Consider the following 19,509-nt stretch of genomic DNA (forward strand, 5'->3'; position numbering starts at 1 on the left):
CTCAGAAGCCATCACTTGGTGTCTGAGCTCCATTGTCTCAGCAGTGAAGAGAGTTTCTTTATTTCCTCATCTGTCAAGTGACTTTGCCTGGTTAGAAAATAGCCATAGGAATAAGATATAGGTCAGTATTAATGTATTCATAAATTAATATAGATGCTTCAAAGGATGGACATGGTAGATGGTATGCAAGTGTTTCCCACTAGTACATCATCATCACTTTTCTTTATGGGACTTTGGAACAACAATGGCTCAGGCAATAGAAGTTGCCAGATTCATATTCCAGTATAACTTGCAAGTTACTGACCTCAGCCAAGTGATTCAGTAATATGATCATGCACGGTAATATATCTGCGTACAGTGATGAATGACCATATGATTATTGTGAGGGGTAAAGGAGATATTAGATGCTTAGCCCAGGACCTGATGCATTAGATTAATTCATATACTAATAATTTGGTGTTTGATAAATCTTTCTTGAGCTTTATAAAATCATATCATAGGGTAGGCAAGATGGCTTAAAGGATAAAGGAACTTGCCACTGAACCTAATAACCTGAGTTGAATTCCTAGGACCCACATAATAGAACAACATAAACAACTTCCACAAGGTATCCTTTGACCTCCACACACATACCATGGCACACATACACAAATAATAAAATCATGTTACACATGATGACATCATAACTCCCAGGACTCATAAATCTATGTAATACTTCAGAGCAGTGATATTGAAAAAGTAGATCACTAAGATCAAAACATTTATTTTTGTGGTGTGAATACTGTCACCATGGTCAACCTATGAGCATAAGGACACTGACCACAGAGCTGGTAAGAAATTCTCAGTATCAGGCCACTCAAGAACCACCCTTCCCAGAAGCCTTCTGCAAAGGACTCATGCACTGTGCCTTGGCTCAGGACTCTCTTCACCAAGAGGACAATTTACCAGGGTGGAGGAACCAAGGGAGGCTGAATTTTAATGTACTCAGATATACATTTTAAATGTATTTATAAAAACAAGACATCTCTCTCTGTACTTTTAACAGCTGGAGAAGTTCCTACAGCATGCAACCATGAGAAGCAAAAACTGAGTTTAAAATACAATTCAAGCAGAAAATAAAAAAGGACACATTTTCCATAATTCCATTTATTAAAGAAAAGCATTTCCTTACAGTACATCTGTCCAACTGTGAAATGCACTATAAATTTCTGAAAAGAGTAAAACTAACTTTTAAAAAATACTGGGCAGTTAAAATACCCTGGTTCAAAGTTAATTTTTTTTCTTTTTTTTTAAATAGGCAAGAGTATATGCTGAAAGAGAGAAAGCATTATGGAGGGGAATCACCTGTGACATCCTGTTACGTTAGCATTGACACCAGCACAGCCACAGAAGCCAAAAGGAAAAAAAAGCAAAATGATTCCCGAGAACCATCCCTTTTCCCTTTCTATTTCATGTAAAAAAATAAATTACATATAAATAAGGAGGTGGGGACAGCTAGTGTGTTCTGAGAAGTGTGCATAGTGTGCCTCCTCTCCCACACTTGCTACACAAAACTCTCCTCCATGTTGCTACACAGCAAGAAGGAATCCACAAGCCGAGGCTGGACCAGCTGCTGGAAGTCAGAGTCCTGAAGGCCCTCTGGGCAGACCCCAGCCAACCGACGAAGGGCAGCCTGGGAAGAAAGCAGAAAAGAAGATACAGGTCACACTGGGTCCTATGCATGTGTGTGCTTCCTTCAGCTGCCCCATGGATGCATTTTGAGAAATGTGCTGCATTAACCAGGCAATTTAATCTGACTACCTGATACTTGTCCCATGATACTTTAGTGGCCCCTTTGGTCACCATTGTGCCCTTATCTCCATGGTCATCTGATTTCATTTGCACTTGGGCCAGTGTGGAAGGCATCATCTGGAAGCTCTTAAGGATTTTAATAATAGTCTTACTGTCTCTTTGTTGTTGTTGTTGTTGTTGTTGTTGTTCTTTTTTTTTTTTTAATCACTCTGGGAAACTGGCCATTTTAATAAAACTGTTGTTTTAAGGATCTGGTCTACTTAGTGCTGTATGTAAGTTCAAAATGTGTTCTTCTCAGAGACTGGGACTTCCAGAAATATCCATGGACTCGAATTATTGTTCTCAGATACTCTGAGTAATTTACAGAAACAAGGACTATTCACTCAACCAAAAATGCAGCCAGTCCCTCCCAGAGCACCATGAGATGGAAAGGAAAGAGGGAGGAAATGGGAAACATGGAGTCGAGGTAGATAAGGATGCTGAGGCTGAGAAATCCAAGTCAAAGCAGGGTAAGCAGGAGTGGGGGGGGGGGCAGAACAATGGACCAGCTCCCCTGCTCACCTCACTGAGCACTGGACTCGCTTCTGCTCCTGGGCAGGTGCCTTGCTTATGTACTTTGCTGTGACGTGTCTCTCCTGCTCTTTCCTAGTCAGCAGCATTTATCTACCCTCACCTCCCCAGCAAAGCCATCCTTGGTCACCCTAACAAAGGAACAATCTGTGACCCTTTCCCTCTGTGCACACCCACAGCTCAACCACCCTCCCCAGCCTTATTTTCAGAGTCTCCTTTCTTGGGAGGGTTAAAGTCAATCATCCCTGGATCTCATTCCCAGACACCCAAGTATTCAATGAAGACAGTTGCCTATTGCCAGCTGCTTTGTATGGAAAAATCAATCCTGTTTGCCAGAGGCAATCCATGCTGCCATTTCCTCCACACGGAGATAGTAATTGAATTATCCTCCCCTCACCTGAGGACAGTCTTCAGGCCAGAAAGAAGGCCCTGGGAACAGAGAAGAGACTCCCAACTCCATCAACCTGGCTAGGCTACTTGCATCTCTCATCTTGCTGCCCAGAGGCCTGTACCCCAATGTTGGAGTCTTTAATAAGCCAAGCAATGAACATCCACCAGCATCAGTGGCTAGGGGATGGGAGCAAGTCAACTAACTGCAAAAGTTACACAAGAAATAGTATCCAAACTCAAGGTCATGTAAAAATGCAAAGGTCTATACAAAGGCTTTTGCCCTTAGAACATTCTAGAATCAGGAGAGAGATACAAATCTTCCTCAAGTTAAAATAGTGAGACTAGTGCCATGAGAGAGTGGAAAAGAAAGAACATGGCTAGAACAAGAGGGTCTTTTCAAGAGAATTTCAAGAGTCTAGAACATGAATGATATGGATTATATCAAAAGACAAGCAAAGAAACTGAGGTTATGCATGGTGTGTTCCCTGCTTTTGTATCACAGGGGAATCCTGGGAAACATCATCAGATGGGTATTCAGAGCTGAGCCTCCAGAGCTGAACAGAGTATAGAGATGGCATCTGTTTGGGGCTTGGGGAAAGACAATACTTCCAGCAGAGTTGGAAAAGACCTGGAAATGGTAGGAGGCCTTCATGTCCCAGTATCAGGTCAGACCCACACTAGGAAGGGCTGAGTGAGTGGATGGTGGGGGCGGTAAATATGGAAAATCATGGACAATTCCATGCAAGTTGTATGAAAGCATCATGAGTCAAACTCTCATAGGAGAATTCACTCAGCATCCACATGGGGGGGGTGGATTAGAAAGGGGCTCTTCTCAACATCCAAGAACAAATGTAGTCCCTTTCCACTTGAAAGTTCTCTGAGTGATTGAAGATGGCAAGCAGAACCTTCTATGTACTCTCAAGAAAAATGCCAGTAGTAATAGCAACAAGCCCTCACAACTGAAGCAGCCTATAGATTCCCAAGTGCTCCCGACATCCTTGACTCTACCTATCAAGTCCTTCAGTCAGGCAGTTGCTGCTGCCAGAGTGACGAAGATCAGGGAGTTGGGGGCCAATTATTATGTGTTTGTCAGCTATGAATTGCTCCCCATTTTGCTTGATAGAAAAATAGACTCAAGAAGGTTTGATCTCTTTTTTCACAAACTCCTCACTGAAACAGCATCTCCAGTTGTCAGTGTTGCTGATCTCCAGCCCTGCTCTATAACAGAAATCACAGGTATCTGCAGACCCCATTAGAGATGTGGAAGTTGCCTTCAAATAGTATTTACTACCACGAGCAAGCATGGTTTTAATATGCTTTGTGCATAAATATTGAATAGTGGTTTTAGCATAATTGGTGTCCTTTTAAAACTCCACATTAATTTTTTTATGCATTTAAAAATTATTCAGAAAATGGGAGGGGAATGTGTTAGGAATAAGGAATCCAGAGTGCATGGAGGGGGAAAGGGGGTTAATAGGGGTGAATATGCTTGAAATACATTATATACATGTATGATATTGTCAAGGAAAGAGTCTGAGAGGAGGTTAAAAATCTTCAACAGACTTCCAAAGGCTCAAGAAGATAAGAGCATCCAAGCTGGAGGAGAGCTCTCTCCTATCTCCACAGCTATATCCCCAGAGCCTAGAAGAGGAAGTGGCCCATCAAACCATTCAGCAAATATTTACTAAATAAGAATTAGAGCACTTTGACCTACTCAATGACACACTGTTCACCAAAGTACAGCCAGGACAGGCCTGTTGACGGCCATGCCAGCTGCTTCTACAACTTGACGATGTCCATCTAGAACTCCCAGAAATGAGCTGAGCTCAGTGAGTGGGGCAAGGAGAGTGCTTTGTGATGACCCAACTTGGAGAAACTCTACATTCACTACTTCTCCCCTGCGTCCTTTGAGGGCCAAAGATCTGGCTCTCTCTTCTGAAAGCTAACTGCTTCCCCATGGTGCCATACTTCTAGCTCAACTGCCACTCTGCTCTAGGGCTCATCACAGCCCCACCAGAAGATAAGTGTGAACAAAGTATGTATTGCCCATCTGCAACAGTTGAGTAGTTTCCTAGTACCTGGAAGTGGGATGCTCCCAGGATGCACTTGCTGGGGTTCAAGAAGAAGATCTTAGCAGCTGGTTGAGTAACCCTCACTGTCCTGTCACGCCCTTTATGGTCATTTCTACAGCAGACGGGCGCAGCTACTTGGCAGGAGGGACCCTGCAGGGTTACTCCTGGGAGTGAAAGGAGACTTTCTCATAATTGTTCACTTTGGACAGACAGCTCTCTATTTCCTGGCTCCTGTGTTCTGGGGGCTCTATGACATCAACACTACCACCTAGCAGCCCTCCAGCTCACCTCCCCAGTTTTAACATGCTATTGTGAGTCCCTAGAACCTAAAAGGTCCCTCATATTTTACTTGATTTTTGTCACAACTTAATCAGTTAATAGAAAGCAACAACATACCGGTATTTTAATATAAAACCTAAAGTCTAGAGAGGTATCAAGGCATATCCAACTACGGCAGAACCAGCAGCCCTGACCTCGGTCAACCTTCCCGAAAGCCTTGGGGGAAGCTGAGGGCAGGCTGAGAACTCACCAGGCAGGCCACGAGTACAGCATCACTGCTGTTCCTCTCAGATGGGGATCTGCAGAGCTCAATAAGGCGAGACATACCTGCACAAGACACAAGGAAAATGTCACAGCTGGGTTAGAAAAGCCTGGCCAGGCTGACCTAGAGGTGCTGGCCAGCGTCACCCACAATATATGTTTGTGCCAGTCTGCAGAGGAGACGCTGAACCTACCTGGAGGAATATTTTCAGGAAACTTTATACTCTCTGCTCACGGGAAAGAAAAGTAAAATGTCAAAGCCAAACCCACAAGTGCCAGAGCACTGGCCTGGGCTGATCTTTTGTAAATGCTGCAGACATGTTGCCCATTTCTCTGAGCAAGGATTTGGGAGTATATACTTCCAGTTTTACCAGCATAATGTTTAACATTCACACCTGTGCACTGGGACCTCACAGCTATGTATTTCTTTAATTGGCTATATCATTCAGAAAATATACTTTAGCCAAAATTATAGAAAACTATGGGCCCCATTAACATTTCCTAGGGATTTATTAGGGAAATGTTGCTACAAGCCACAAAAAGATACATGTCCTTGCTAAAAACGTTCTTCAACCCACCCATAAAGCAGGGACTGTTCTGTCTACCAGATACACTTTGAGCATCACTCTCTTGATTCTGACACGCAGACCATTCCATCTGTCACCACTCTGTGCTCAGGGCTGGTATTGTATTCCTCTAGAACAGTGGATCTCAACCTTCCTAAGGCTGCAACCTTTTAATTCAGTCTCTCATGTTGTAGTGATCTCAACCATAAAAGTATTTCATTGCTACTTCATAACTGTAATTTTGCTACTATTATGAATCATAATGTAAAAATCTGTATTTTCAGGTGGTCTTAGTCAACTCCTGGGAAAAGGTCATTTGACCCCCACCAAAGGGGTCATAACCCACATGCTGAGAACCACCACTTTAGAAGTTAGCAGAGAATGGAGGTTCTGGAAATATTTAGGCAAATAGGAAGCTAACAATGATAGAGAGAAGTAATGGATAGTCTGATGGCAAGTAAGTGAACTAGTGAATAAACAAATAACCCAATCAATGAATTACTGATTAAATAAACAAATGAATGGAGAATAAGTAAATACATGAGTACATGGGTGTGAAGGAAATAATTGGGTTCTGAATGACAAGGAGTCTGCAGGTCAGTCAATATCCTGGCTAACTTTATCTCTTGTTACAATTTAGACTAGGGGCTATCCCCACAGTTTCTACCCCACATGTCCCAGCACACAAAACAGTGGGGTTCACCCCAGTTAGCGCTAATATGCTGCCCACTGACACCACCATGAAATCACAGCTACTTCCATCCCAAGCTCCCCGTTCCATTCCAACCCCAGCCAGTATCACTTACAGCTGAGCCGCACGGCCTCCTGGGCCACATCTGGGTCTCGGCAGAGGCGGGCCAGCGTCACTGCAGCCTTCTGCTGTACCCTTTCACAGGCTGCCACTTCAGCAGCAGTCCCAGACCTTGGCTTCTCAGACAGCATGCCCATGATGAGCTGGACACCTGGGCAGGAGGCAACAGACAATTTGGACAGTGTAGACTCACTCCCAGTATTGAGCTTTCCTAGTGGGGCTAGCTGGACAGACGGAAGAAAGGCTTAAGCAAAGGCTTGGGGTAGGGGAATCTCAAACAGAGGTGGAAGCCGGATATGGTGGTCTTTTTCTTCTCCTCATCAATGGGGATGTGTCTGATTCTAAGCACCACATCACTAAAAACTCTAGAAGACATTCTCACTTTTTAAAGCACCATTATTGGTTTTATGGTTTATCTCACACTGTGTTATATGCACAGTAAATGCTCAGTCCCCTCAAACCTCACAATGGCCTCGTGGGCATGACCATGGTAAATCTACTTTGAGGCCCAGAGTGAGGTAAGCCTCTTGCCCAGAGCACACAGCACATGAGGGTGCTGGGTGGAATTTGGATGACTGGTCCCATTACCTTGTCACCTCTGATGGGGCTGCCTCTGAGACAGGCCAAAGGTGCTGAGTCCCATGGCAGGAGGTGTCTCACCTTTAGGCTGGAGAACCACTAGAGCGAATGCATTCACAGTGGGAATGCCAGGTTGAGGCTGAATTTCACTCAGGAGCCTCCTATCTCCCCCCTAAGCCAGATCTGCCTCCCGTTTGTTCTATAAAGAATACCCATATCCATGTCCCTAGCCTGCCTTTGCCCATTCGTTCTGAGGGGAATGCCCCTTTCCCTCTTATTCTCTAATATCTCCCATCTACAGGTTTAAAGCAGCAGCCCACCTTCTGTGTAAGCTGCCCCTCCCCCCCACCACCCTAGTCCCGACCAGCCAGATGGGAACTTAAACTAGACATGATCTAAAGATATGTTTTACTTTATTTTGTGGCTTCAAGAATTATGTTGCATGAGAGTTGATGATTTCCATAAAAATCTAGATTTCTGAATTCTAACATTTATCTTCTGAATTGACAATAGTGACCCCACATACATTCTATATGGCCAGCAGCTTATTGTTGTTGTTAATTTCTACTTTTGTTTTTGTTTCAAGACAGGGATGTGCTACGTATCTCAGGCTGGCCTGGAACTGGCTATGTAGCTGAGGCTGGCCTGGAACTCAAAATCCTCCCGCTGCAGCCTCCTGAACCAGAGATTATAGGCGTGTACTTCCACACCATCTTCTGTTTACTATTATTAATGAGATCGGGCTAATCCTTGTCCACCTCGTCTATTTGGCTGTGTCTGGATCCTGCAAATGGATCTACATTTACAACCTGTGATTTAGTAATGGGCTCTCAGAGCCCAGACTATTTAACAGGGCTTTCCTTTATCAAGACCCAGAAGTCTCCTGGAGGCGTCTAGTGGCCTCTTGGTATGTCACTGCCATTTAGATCCCTCAAATCCTGTTCTATTCTGACAAATACTGTCTTCCTTAAACTCTCTCTGTGAAATCCCATGAGACTGCCACTGAAAGAAAGACTAGACCTGGTACAGGGCTAATCCTGGGTTGGACACTGCCCTGACACTCTTCATGGTTATCCTCACACTCTCCAGAGAGCAAACATTACTGTTCTCACTTTTCAGAGAGAAAAGAGAGAGGCCATATTGTTCATGAATAAACAGCCAGAATTCCAGCCCACCCCGTACAGCTCTGGTGTTCAGACTCTACTACCCTCCTGCCTCCTTTAGTGGCTATACTATCTTATACATCAACACTAGGCTCTCACTATGGACAGGAAGATCCTTTAGGACAAATGTCCCGGGGGCTCATTAAACTCCATGTCCCCGCTGCCCAGCACAATGCCAGGCACACGGTAGGTTTTCACCACTGTGGACTCAGTGAGTTAGTCACCAGCACTTGGTAAGCCACAAAGCACTCTCCAGATGGCAGCTATCCCAACCTCAAAGGCACAGGCAAGTGGCAGCCTGCTGTCCTCAGCCACTTCAGCCAAGACTCCAAGTGCTGAAGGAGGAGCGTACAAGTGACACCACGCAGCCTCTCCTCTTGGCCTCAGCTGGCTCAGCACAGTTTCTCATTATTAGCTCAATCTCAGGAAATTAACACAAAATGGTGTGTTTCAATTAGTCCCGGGAACGGGCAAGTGCATGTTTGTTAAGACAGCAGGGCAGCCTGGGGGAAGGGACTTTAGGAGAGCAGAGGTACCCAGACTCCCAGCTCACTCTCATTAGTGTCTCAGGTCTCCAACTGCTTGCTAATTGCTCCCTTATTCCTCAGTCACAGGAAACTCCAGCCACCCCAGCTCTGTTCCCAGCTGCAAGGCAGCCACCTTGTCTTTGACAGAAACTGCTTACATCAGCCTTCAGGCTGACAAGCCCAGGTTCCAACTCTCCTTGACCATGAACACATAAGGTAGAACAGAGGGCCAGTTGGAAGGGAGATTCCCTCTCTCCTCCTCCTTACCTCCACTCCTTCCCATTAGCTTTCCATGGAGGCCAAATACAATAATGTGAATAAATAGCAATATCTCCTCACTTGGGGACAATCTTACCCCCCTTACTGCCTTTTTGTCCTCATGCCACTATCACGACCTAGCATTATCTTTTTTGTTTTCTGTCTCCCACTAGAATTTAAGCCTATGAAGGCAAACAAGCATTTCATTTTTGACCAGGTTATACACAGAATTCTGTGTGTTTATGTGTGTGCTCGTGCATGCACATTCATGTATTTGTGGGTGTATATGCTCATACAGACATAGAAATGTATGTATATTTATATATCTGCACACAGGATTTACACAATCAAGAGGCATATGGTGTTATATACCCTGATAATCCACAGGGCATGCCTAGACATACCATTCTCCTGAATGATGTCGGAGGCACACTGCTCCAGCACAGACATGTTTGCCAAGATGGTCACAATCTGGAAAATGGAATTGAGAAACTGTAAAACAGACACGCACAATTCCCAGGGTACTCTCTGAAGGCAGGTCAGCTGGGGGCTGCAGAGTGTTCCTCCAGCCTGGCTCCCTACCGTACATCTGCCCATCCTTTCATGGTATTGTCTTCCATTCTCATGGGCTCCTGCCACCCAGATGTAAGTTCCAGTGGCTGGTGCCCATTCATCAGTGGGTGGCTCTGAAATGTTGTCTGGGGCCCCCAGCAGACAACAGCCTCAGCGGGGATGAAGTTGAGACCTAGCTGTTTGGCTGCAGGAACCCTCTTAGCCTAACCCCTAAAATCCAGACAAAATTGGCAGGTTCCTGGCCCCTTATGTCTTCTGTTCTGGCTTGATCTCCCGACTCTTTGATCCACCTTTAATTAGGTTCACCTGCGTCAATTTCCTTTCCTGATACTGACCTTCAAGGTGAAATGAAAAAAGGCTCAGCTCGAGGCAAGAGAGCTTACACAAAAGGTAGACTCTGATGAGAAATTTAACTTAGCCACACTTTACAGGTCTGTGGTCTACAAGCCTCAATTACAGATCACCACTGGAGGACTTTGTCATTCATGATAAGACACTGATATTCAATGGATATCCAGGACTGGTTACAGTCGGGTAGGCACAATAAAGGGGTCTCACTGCACAAAAATGGAATAAGGAATATCCAGCAAGAGACCTAAACTATAAATGATGTAAAAAATAAAAAAATAAACAAGCTAATGTTGTTGGTTGTTTTTACTCTTTGGTTCTTTTACTCTTTGGGGCCCCACCACCCAGCTCCCAAATAAATACACACAGAGACTTATTATTACTTAAGAATGCCCAGCCTTATCTTGGCTTGTTACTAGCCAGCTTTTCTTAAATATCCCATTTACCTTTTGCCTCTTAGTTTTTTCCTTTTCTTACCCCTGTGTGTCTTACTTTCATTCTTACTCCATGGCTGGCTGGATGGCTGGATAGCTGGCACCTAGCATACTCCTCTTTTTTTCTTGCTCCTTGATCTTTTTTTCCCTTCTATTTATGCTCTCTACCTACCAGCCCCACCTATCCTTTCTCCTGCTTTGCTATTGGCCATTCAGCTCTTTATTAGACCAATCAGGTGTTTTAGACAGGCAAAGTTGCAGAGCTTCATAGAATTGAACAAATGCAACATAAAAGAATGCAACACATCTTTGCATAATCAAACAAATGTTCCACAGCACAAATTGATGTAACACATCTTAAAATGATATTCCACAACAAGCTGAGGATGGAAGTGTGGGTACTATCAACAGAGATAGCCTGTAATAGTGTTCCTAAAAGAAACCACATGGTGAAAATGTGCCTGTCTCTACAGAAGCAGAGAGCATGCAGATGGCAATCAAAATAAATAGTAAAATAAAAATAGTATTTCTTCCAGGTGTGAGCCCATTCCCCAGACAGCTCCTTTCAAGCTGGTGGGATGGTCTGAGCAGGAGCCATGCTCCAACTCTGAGATGGCAGTGATAGTGTACAGAGGATAGCACAGGAAGCTTCAATCCTAAGCATGAATGGTACACAAGGTTTACCAAGAAAGAGCATTTACTGAATTTTAACTGGTTTAATGTTAGCATATTACTGTCCATAATAAACCATCTAAAAGATCTCTTAAACAGAACAGAAAAAGTGTCATAATAATAGAATACCTATCTCTCCCTCCTTCTCAATACATGTTGACTATGAAGACAGATCTATGCACCAGCCCCTCCCCACTCAGAACTGGTCAGGGGCTGGATGGGTAAGTAATGACTAGAGTGAGATGTTGGGAGAGTCCAGGGAAACACCTCAATAATCTTATTCTGAAGTCAACTGCAATGCCCAGGGTTTCATGAAAGGAGTGGTAAGTACATATTGAAAGTTCTTTTTCTCCTACTTCAGAATAGGGAGTATTTGTGGGCTCAGTGGAAGAAGTTAGAGAGAAAAGATAGGTTATAGATGCAGCCCTCAAATGGAAGGTTCCCCAAGAGCCATAAGGTGCACAGTCACAAGAGAGACACAGGGGTCAAGTCTGTCAGATTGCAGTGCATCCTGCTATCTTTGGGCTGTTAGTAACACCAAGAGCACAGCCTGTTCTGACTACACAGGGGCTGCCATGCCCTACCCTTCAGCAGACAGACATTTCTGAATACAGACTCTCATTTAACCCGTACATTCATGAAAAAAAGGAAGGAAGAGAGGGAACGAGGAAGGGAGGAAGCGGAATAAAAGCTTTGTCTTCAGCAGCGGCTTCATTATGTGGCAATCATTAGCTGAGTCACAGGCACCAGGTAGGTCTTTGTGTTGGACTAATTTAGATCCTGTTAATGAAAATTACTTCCTCCTTACAGAGCCTGTACCCCATGTGGTTTTCTGAGGTGCAGATGAAGTAATCAATTAAGCACAATTTGAATAAATGCCAATTATACCCTGCTTGGAGTCTCCCTTTTGAAACACACTTGTATGCAATGTGATAGAGAGGGGAGAGAATCCAATGTTTTCACCTAGCAGTTAGCCCCACAACTGCAGTTTTAAGGACAGCTGGTTTACCTGGCTGGAAGCAAGCTAACAATGCTGTCAGGATACGGAATGCGGGAGCCAGATCCACAGTTTCTCCGGGCCCAGACTTATTCAACTGATGCAAAATCAAGGCCTGTTTTTCATGATCCCTCTGTAGTTACCTGGTGAGCACAGAGGACATTGGCCTCAAGAAATACCCTAGATGAGAGGTAGTGTAGGCTCAGATCCTGGCTCCATCTCGTGTTATCCACATGACTCTAGCAATGGTACCCAACCTAATGTGCCTTGGTTAATGAAAGAGTATGTTTCCTATTGCTGCTGTAACAGATTACTGCAAACTTAGTAACTTAAAACAATTTTATTATCTTGCAATGCTGGAGCTCTGAAGTTTTAAACAGATCGTATTTGATTAAGGTGCACACACGCGCACACACACATGTTAATTCTAGGGACTTCACACACACGTTAATTCTGGGGGCTCCCGGGGAGAACCAGATGAACTGTAATCTGTGTAGCATGGACTTTCTCTTTCACCTGATCTGGAGAGATGGTTTAGTGCTGTCAGAGTCTGGACTCCAGCATCCAAATGACAAGTTGAGAAAGCCCCAGGTTAAAGGAGAGAGTCCACAATTGCACACAGGTATATATATCTGCACACACATGTCCATACCCCCACATATTTAAGTAAATGGATAAATAAACAAACAATTATGTTTTAAAAAGGCTGTGTACTTTATATATCCTTCAATTTGGGGACTGCATCTTCAACCCAACTTTTCCATCTAACTCTTTCCACTCAGCCCACAACATTCATTGTCCAAAATGAGAGAAAAAGAACTGTCAATAATGAAACCCTAGCCATTTTCTCTGATTCTGGTCCTCCTCACTCCTCACATAAAAGCATGTGTCATTACATTGGACCCACCTGGATGAAATTCCTAGGTTAAGAGCCTTAATTAATCACTTTGTGCAAAATCCCTTTTGCTATGTACAGTAAGTTATTCATTGATTTGGGGGAATAGGAATGGGCATCTCTGTGGAGTATCACTTGGTATAAGCACCACAGGAGAGCACAGTAGAGAAAAATAAGTCATAAAACTATTATAAGCATTCACAGTGTCATATCAATCACCCAGAACACTTGTTAAATTAAACAAACATAGCTGGGTGGTGGTGCTGCATGCCTTTAACCCCAGCACTAGGGAGGCGGAGACAGGCAGATCTCTGAGTCTGAGGCCAACCTGGTCTACAGAGTGAGTTCCAGGACAGCCAGAGCTACACAGAGAAACCCTGTCTTCAACAAAAAACAAACCAACAAACCAACAAACCAAACCAAACACAGCATGCCTCTAAGAGGCAGGGCCTGAAAGGACCCAGACCTTGAATAATTTATTCAAGGAACACTAGCAATGTGACAACCACATGAAGGGGCTGAACACTGATGTTACCAAGAGGTAGGTACTGGGAATGGAGATCAACTCAAGGGAATGAAAGGTTTCATATTTGGAGGACCCTGTGGTGGTTCAAATGAGTATGGTCCCCACTCATCTCTTTGAAGACTTGGTCCCCAGTTGGTGGAACTATTTGAGAAGAAATAGGTAGGATGGATATGTGGCCTTGTTGGAGGAGGTGTGTCACTGGGGTAGCCTTCGTGGTTTCAAAAGCCTACACTATTCCCATTTAGCTCTCTCTGCCTCACGCTTATCGATAAAGATGTGAGCTCTCGGCTACTGCTCCAGCACCAGGCCTGCCTGTCTGCCTGCTGCCATGTTCCCTGCCATGAAGGTCATGGACTCTAATTCTCTGAAACTATAAGCCTCAAAGAAACTCTTTCTTTCACAGATTGCCTCAGTCATGGTGTTTTACCATAGCAACAAGAAACTAAGGCAGAGCCCTTCCTAGCTAGAAAACAACCAATGCCTTCTGTGGCATTCTGAAATCATCTTTCAGTTGGCAAACAAAGACCTTAGGAAAACTGAAGTAGATAGCAAATTAACCCAGACCAGCAGGGGGTCCCCATGTCACTAGTTCAAAAATAAAAGTTTCTGGTTGGTAGGAAGTGGGTTGGTTATTCTTCTGATAGCAGCACACACAGGAAAAATGATCATCTTGGGCTCCCCTAGAGCAGGTGGTCCAGAAATCCTTGCTTACAGGCAGACATGACGTCACAGCCTAGGCTGTGTCACATCCCTAGCACTCTTAGCAGTCACTCTGACCACACCTTGACTCCAGCAGCATCCCTCCTCACCTGCTGTGCTGTAGGATAACCCTGAAGATTATAGTGCATGGAAGACAAGAGAAGTATGTCCAGAACACTCATCAGAGACAGATGGTCTGGCCTGACAGACCTGATGACAGAGAACACCTGGTATACATCTAACAGCGAATCATGTGTTGCCCAGGGATTCAGAAAAAAAAAAGCCAATGTTCATAAAACTGTAATTAACATTACTCTTTAATCAGAACTAGCCAGCAATGTCAAGTATGGCTCTGGAATTTCCTCCTTCCTCCTCCTCCTCCTCCTCTTTCTTCTTTTTCTTCTTCTTCTCTCTCTCTCTCTCTCTCTCTCTCTCTCTCTCTCTCTCTCTCTCTCTCTCTCTATGATGTGTGTGCTCATGTATGTATGTATGCATGTAGAAGCCAGAGATCGATCATTATCTACCTGTGTATATTGAGTGGTCTGCCCTGAACCTAGGGGCTCCATGGACCCACTTGTCTCCTCCTTCCAGCACCAAAACTGCAGGTGTATGCATCTTTGCTCAGCTTTTACGTGGGTTCTACAGATTTGAATCAGGTTCTCACACCTGGGCAACAAGCATTTTACCAAGTGAACCATCTCCCCAGCTCCATCTAGCTTATAGTACTTTTCAACCTTACACACACCACACACACACACACACACACACACACACACACACACACACCCCTAGTGTGTGTCCACACACAACCTGAAGCCATACATGTCACCCACTACTTCACACCATACAACATTCCCCACTGCATTAACTGTATTTCCTAGCCCCCCATTCCTGCCCTAAATTAGGCATCTCCATCTAGACCAACCCAATCTATCCTATTATAGTTACCTACCCAACTCACTACTGAGTACCCACTTCGGTTCTAAATGCTTTGTGAACACTATCCCGTTTAATTATATAAGGGCCAGAGGAGAGAAGAAATGTTATTATCTCCATTATACAGATGAGAAAATTGTGTCTTAGAGAGGTTAAGAGATTGGTCCAAGGTCACAGAACTAGGAAACAACAGAGACAGGATCTGAGCTCAAGTGTACCTAAGCCCAAAACTTGTGTTGCTTCTACTCTTATTTACACACATGGCAAAGACTTGGAAACCACAGAGAGCTTTTGAGACACAAGTCACTATTACAACTCCCAGTATTTTGCATTTCTGATCAACGGATTTCTGATAAGTAGCATAGATACTGAAGTCCCAGAAACAATATAAAATTGGCCGCTCTAAAGTACCAAATAGACTACGAATGTCTACGGAAATGTAGGCAGCATCTACCTCTATGAAAGCAATTCACAGACAGGTTCGTAACATTTCTGTTGTAAATACCCTCCACTTCAGAGGTGATATATGCTGCTTGCGCAAGGCCTTAGAGGCTGTCCTTCTCTGATGCCCTGTTGTGTCTATGGTTAGCTCCCTGCATAGCATAGCCTCTGTATAACACCCCATGGGTGTGAAATCATGGGACCATGAAGACTGCTAGTTGAATAGGGTCTTCTTTTACTTTTTTAATTTTTTTTATCTTTTATTCTTTTTAAGATGTGGTCTTAGGTTGGCTTGAAACCCTGTAAGTAGCTGGGGCTGACCTTGAACTTCTGATCCTCCTACCTCTACTTCCCAAGGGCTGAAGTTACAGACATGCACCACTGTGCCCAGTTGTGGGAGTCAAACTCAAGGCTTTGTGTATGGCAGGCAAACATTTCACCAACTATACTACATCCCCAGCCTAGGACAATCTTCTTGATGCCTGATATCCAGATGTAACCTGTGCTATCTTCCTCTAGATTAGCAGAAGTAGATGAAAAACCCCAGATCCATGGCTATGTTCTTGGGTCTATACCCAAGGGTGAGCATAGAAAGGGCTTTGCCAGTGAGGCTTTGGCTTGACAAATTAAGTGGACTTGGCTTGCCTAGATGATGGAGGAGTTCTCACTGTCCAAACAGAGGTTCACTAAGTACATACATAGCCAAGACCAGGAAGCTTTGCACAGCATTGGCGTCACTGGCATGCTCATTACCGGAAGCCTCATGGGGTATTTAATTTCTTAAGTATTTCAGGGGGCGGTGAGCACTTCAGAGCCCAATTCATCTTCTTTGTCTTCATTACAGAGAGCCCTCTGATCACCTTAATCCTCCCTCTGCCATAGCAAAGAGCCATTTGTTTCTTTAATGGGTATGCTCTCTCTAGCTAAGTGGCTGCACAGAGCCAGGGCAGAAGGTGAAGCCATCCTGAGGACAGCGGGAGATGTGCCTGGCTCAGGCAGGGGGACAGAAAGAAAACCCCTCCTGAACCCAGATGCAGGGAGAGTGTCCCCTTGCCTCCTATTTAACAATATCCTCACTCCTATGAGGTACCCTCAGCAAGACTTCATGGGGATGGGGGGCTGCCATTCCTCATAGTCAGGTAAGGGACTCTGCAGAGTCATGGGTCATTCACACTGGAAGCAACATCACATTCTACACATAAGGAGGCTGCACTCGGCAGGTTCTCCCTCGGTGCTGTGTACAGTGTTAGCTTCAATGGGTCATCCACTCACTCTACAGCATCTTTGTGCCAGAGTCTACACTAAGAGTCTGCATTCACTAGTTCATCTGACTCCTTCATCGACTCTGTAATTATGTACACACATTTTACAAATGAAGAAAGAATGAATTGCCCAAAGTAACATGATTATTTACAGCAAAGATCTGCTGAATTCACATCATCACCTGTCTCCAAAGGCCTTATTCTTATTGTGTCCTGACTGGATCTCATCTGATCATGACCAGAGTAAGCCTAGGGTAGGGCACTTGAAGGTGAAGGTGCCCTAAATCATGTGGGAGAGAGGTTCAAGAGGAGGCACCTAGCTAAAGAAGGAGACACACAATGAAGACCAACATGAGATAGACCCTCCAGCCTTGTGCCCATAACTAATACCTAGAACTATAATAGGCACTGAGTATCAGAAGCCAATCAATCAGGCAAACACTAGGCCTGTGTGAATATGATCTCTTCCTGTTCCCATCCTGACTATTTGTGGGCTTGTCCTGCTCCAAGAGGTAAACTGTAGAAGTCTTGGCCTCCCTAGGCTTCTCACCTGGTCCCGAGTATAAGGTGTGTCCACTCTCTGCTTATCACTGCAGGCTTCCAGGAGGACACGGATGGCATTCAACTGTAGAAGCATCTCACAGGCCATTTTGTCAAAGAAGGTGATGTTGGCAAGGGCCGCAGAGGCCAGCAAGAAGACTTCCCCCGATGAGGCCTCTTGGCACAGTTCTGGATAGTGAAAAGGAAGAAACAGTTCAAGGCCAAGGGTATGCACATGATTGATCTCCCTTGATCCCCACAATAGCTCTGGAAGTCTTGATACTCTTTTTGGAGATGAACAAATTAGTTACTAAGAGAGAACTATGCCATCTGCATTGATAGCAGAACTGGAATTGGAACCGTTGTGTTTGATTCCTGCTCACCTGTAAGTACGTTATTAAGTGAACCCTAGGTGCTTGGATTCTTGGGATGGTAAGATGGACACAAGGACAATGTCTCTAAGAATGTGACTATAAATCTGAAGCCTCAAGAGAGGAAAGGAGCCAGTCATGAAAATATTTGGAGGAAGGATGTGTTCTAGATGGGAGGAGTAACGTGTGCAGAGGCCATGAGGCAGGAAGGCGTTCCCATCTCTCCAATCATGTACATTAGGATGTTAAATTTGCCTGAAGGAAGAGACTAAAGTTAAAGCAGAGACTCTGCCTTCCAGCCACCCTTCTGTATCTCCTTTTGGTCTTAGATGGCAAAGGTCATGTGACTGCAGAAGTACTACACAAGCTCCTGGGTACCATGGCTCTCTCTTCAGTCCAGTAGTTACGATCCAGCACCAACCGAATGTCCCCACCTGCCATTTATAATTGTACTGAGGCCTTTTAGAAGGACAGTGCCTATCCCTCCATTACCTAACACAATTCCCTTGGCCATCACAGGACTTAAAACAGATGGTCACCTCAAGAGTCACAAGAGGCTCTGTCCATGGTGCTGCTTGTCCCAATGGCCCAAGCTTCCAAGTCTCAGCTCTAACTTGGGTTACCAGTCAGGATGGGACAAGTCAAGCCCTGTCCCATATGTAACACTTCTACAGAGACAGAGAAAGGAAGGCCACACTTCAGAAAACCACTCCAGAAGAGGAAGAAAGTTCGGAGACAAAGATGAGATAGGCCCCGTGTTGGTCGATTCTTCAGAGCTCTGGTACTGCAGCTGGCATCTTCACAGATGGAGCTCTAGGTCCCCCTAAAGTGGGATGGACAGGAATATCAACCAAACACCTAAGGTCTTCCTTGTGCTGTGCCACTGCATTTGGACCCATTCTCAAGGGAGAAAAGGATGCGTTCAGGTATGGAAGTTAAGTCCCACGGAAGCAGCCACGGGTACAATTTCTTGAGCATTTGCTCTGGGACAGGAGCTGCTTTAAATTTCCACATCGTTCAGTCATGATCTTTACAGTAATCTAATTTTGTTGTGACTTTATAAATTAAATACCTGAGGCTGTGATTTGCTGAGATCTTATAGCTAGTAAAGAACAACTCTAGGCCAACCTGATTCCAAAATCCCCATGCTTTCTATACTTCAGGTTGCCTCTTCTTTCAATCTCTTGACTCATTTTCTGTGATGCCCCATAGACATAGGTTTCAGTTCTATTGGGGAGGTAATGCCTACCACCTCTGAGGTGTTCTGTTCCCTGTAGACTAGCCCAGATGTGACCAGCAAACATCTAGATCTCATCCCCCAGGGCTAGGACCACAGATTAGCCAAGTAATTAAATGCTCCTCACAGCCAATGCTCCCCTCATCCCCTGACTGAGGAAAATCATTGGGGGCATCTGACCCCCTCCAAGCTCACCTCTCTATATCCAGGCTTTGGTATGGGACCACTCCACTGCCAGATTTGTCCCTAGGTATAAACGCTGCCCCTCATCCTCATGTACTTGCCAGTGATGCTGACACATCGATTATTAG

General features: G+C 44.6%; 1 protein-coding gene across 1 annotated transcript in view; it reads right to left on the reverse strand.

Annotated features, from left to right (window-relative positions):
* Window positions 1-1,302: 1,302 nt before the first annotated feature.
* Insc (INSC spindle orientation adaptor protein) overlaps window positions 1,303-19,509 on the reverse strand; it is a 111,551-nt gene continuing 93,344 nt past the window's right edge. Inside the window, exons 9-13 of the mRNA XM_059251472.1 lie at window positions 17,601-17,779; window positions 9,672-9,738; window positions 6,736-6,891; window positions 5,353-5,429; window positions 1,303-1,672 (exon numbers count right to left, since the gene is read on the reverse strand). Coding sequence (XP_059107455.1) covers window positions 1,544-1,672; window positions 5,353-5,429; window positions 6,736-6,891; window positions 9,672-9,738; window positions 17,601-17,779 — 608 coding nt within the window. The 3' untranslated portion in view covers window positions 1,303-1,543. The remainder of the gene's footprint in view (window positions 1,673-5,352; window positions 5,430-6,735; window positions 6,892-9,671; window positions 9,739-17,600; window positions 17,780-19,509) is intronic.

This window comes from Peromyscus eremicus, chromosome 1 (genome assembly GCF_949786415.1).
Source record: "Peromyscus eremicus chromosome 1, PerEre_H2_v1, whole genome shotgun sequence".
In the NCBI taxonomy this organism is placed as follows: domain Eukaryota; kingdom Metazoa; phylum Chordata; class Mammalia; order Rodentia; family Cricetidae; genus Peromyscus; species Peromyscus eremicus.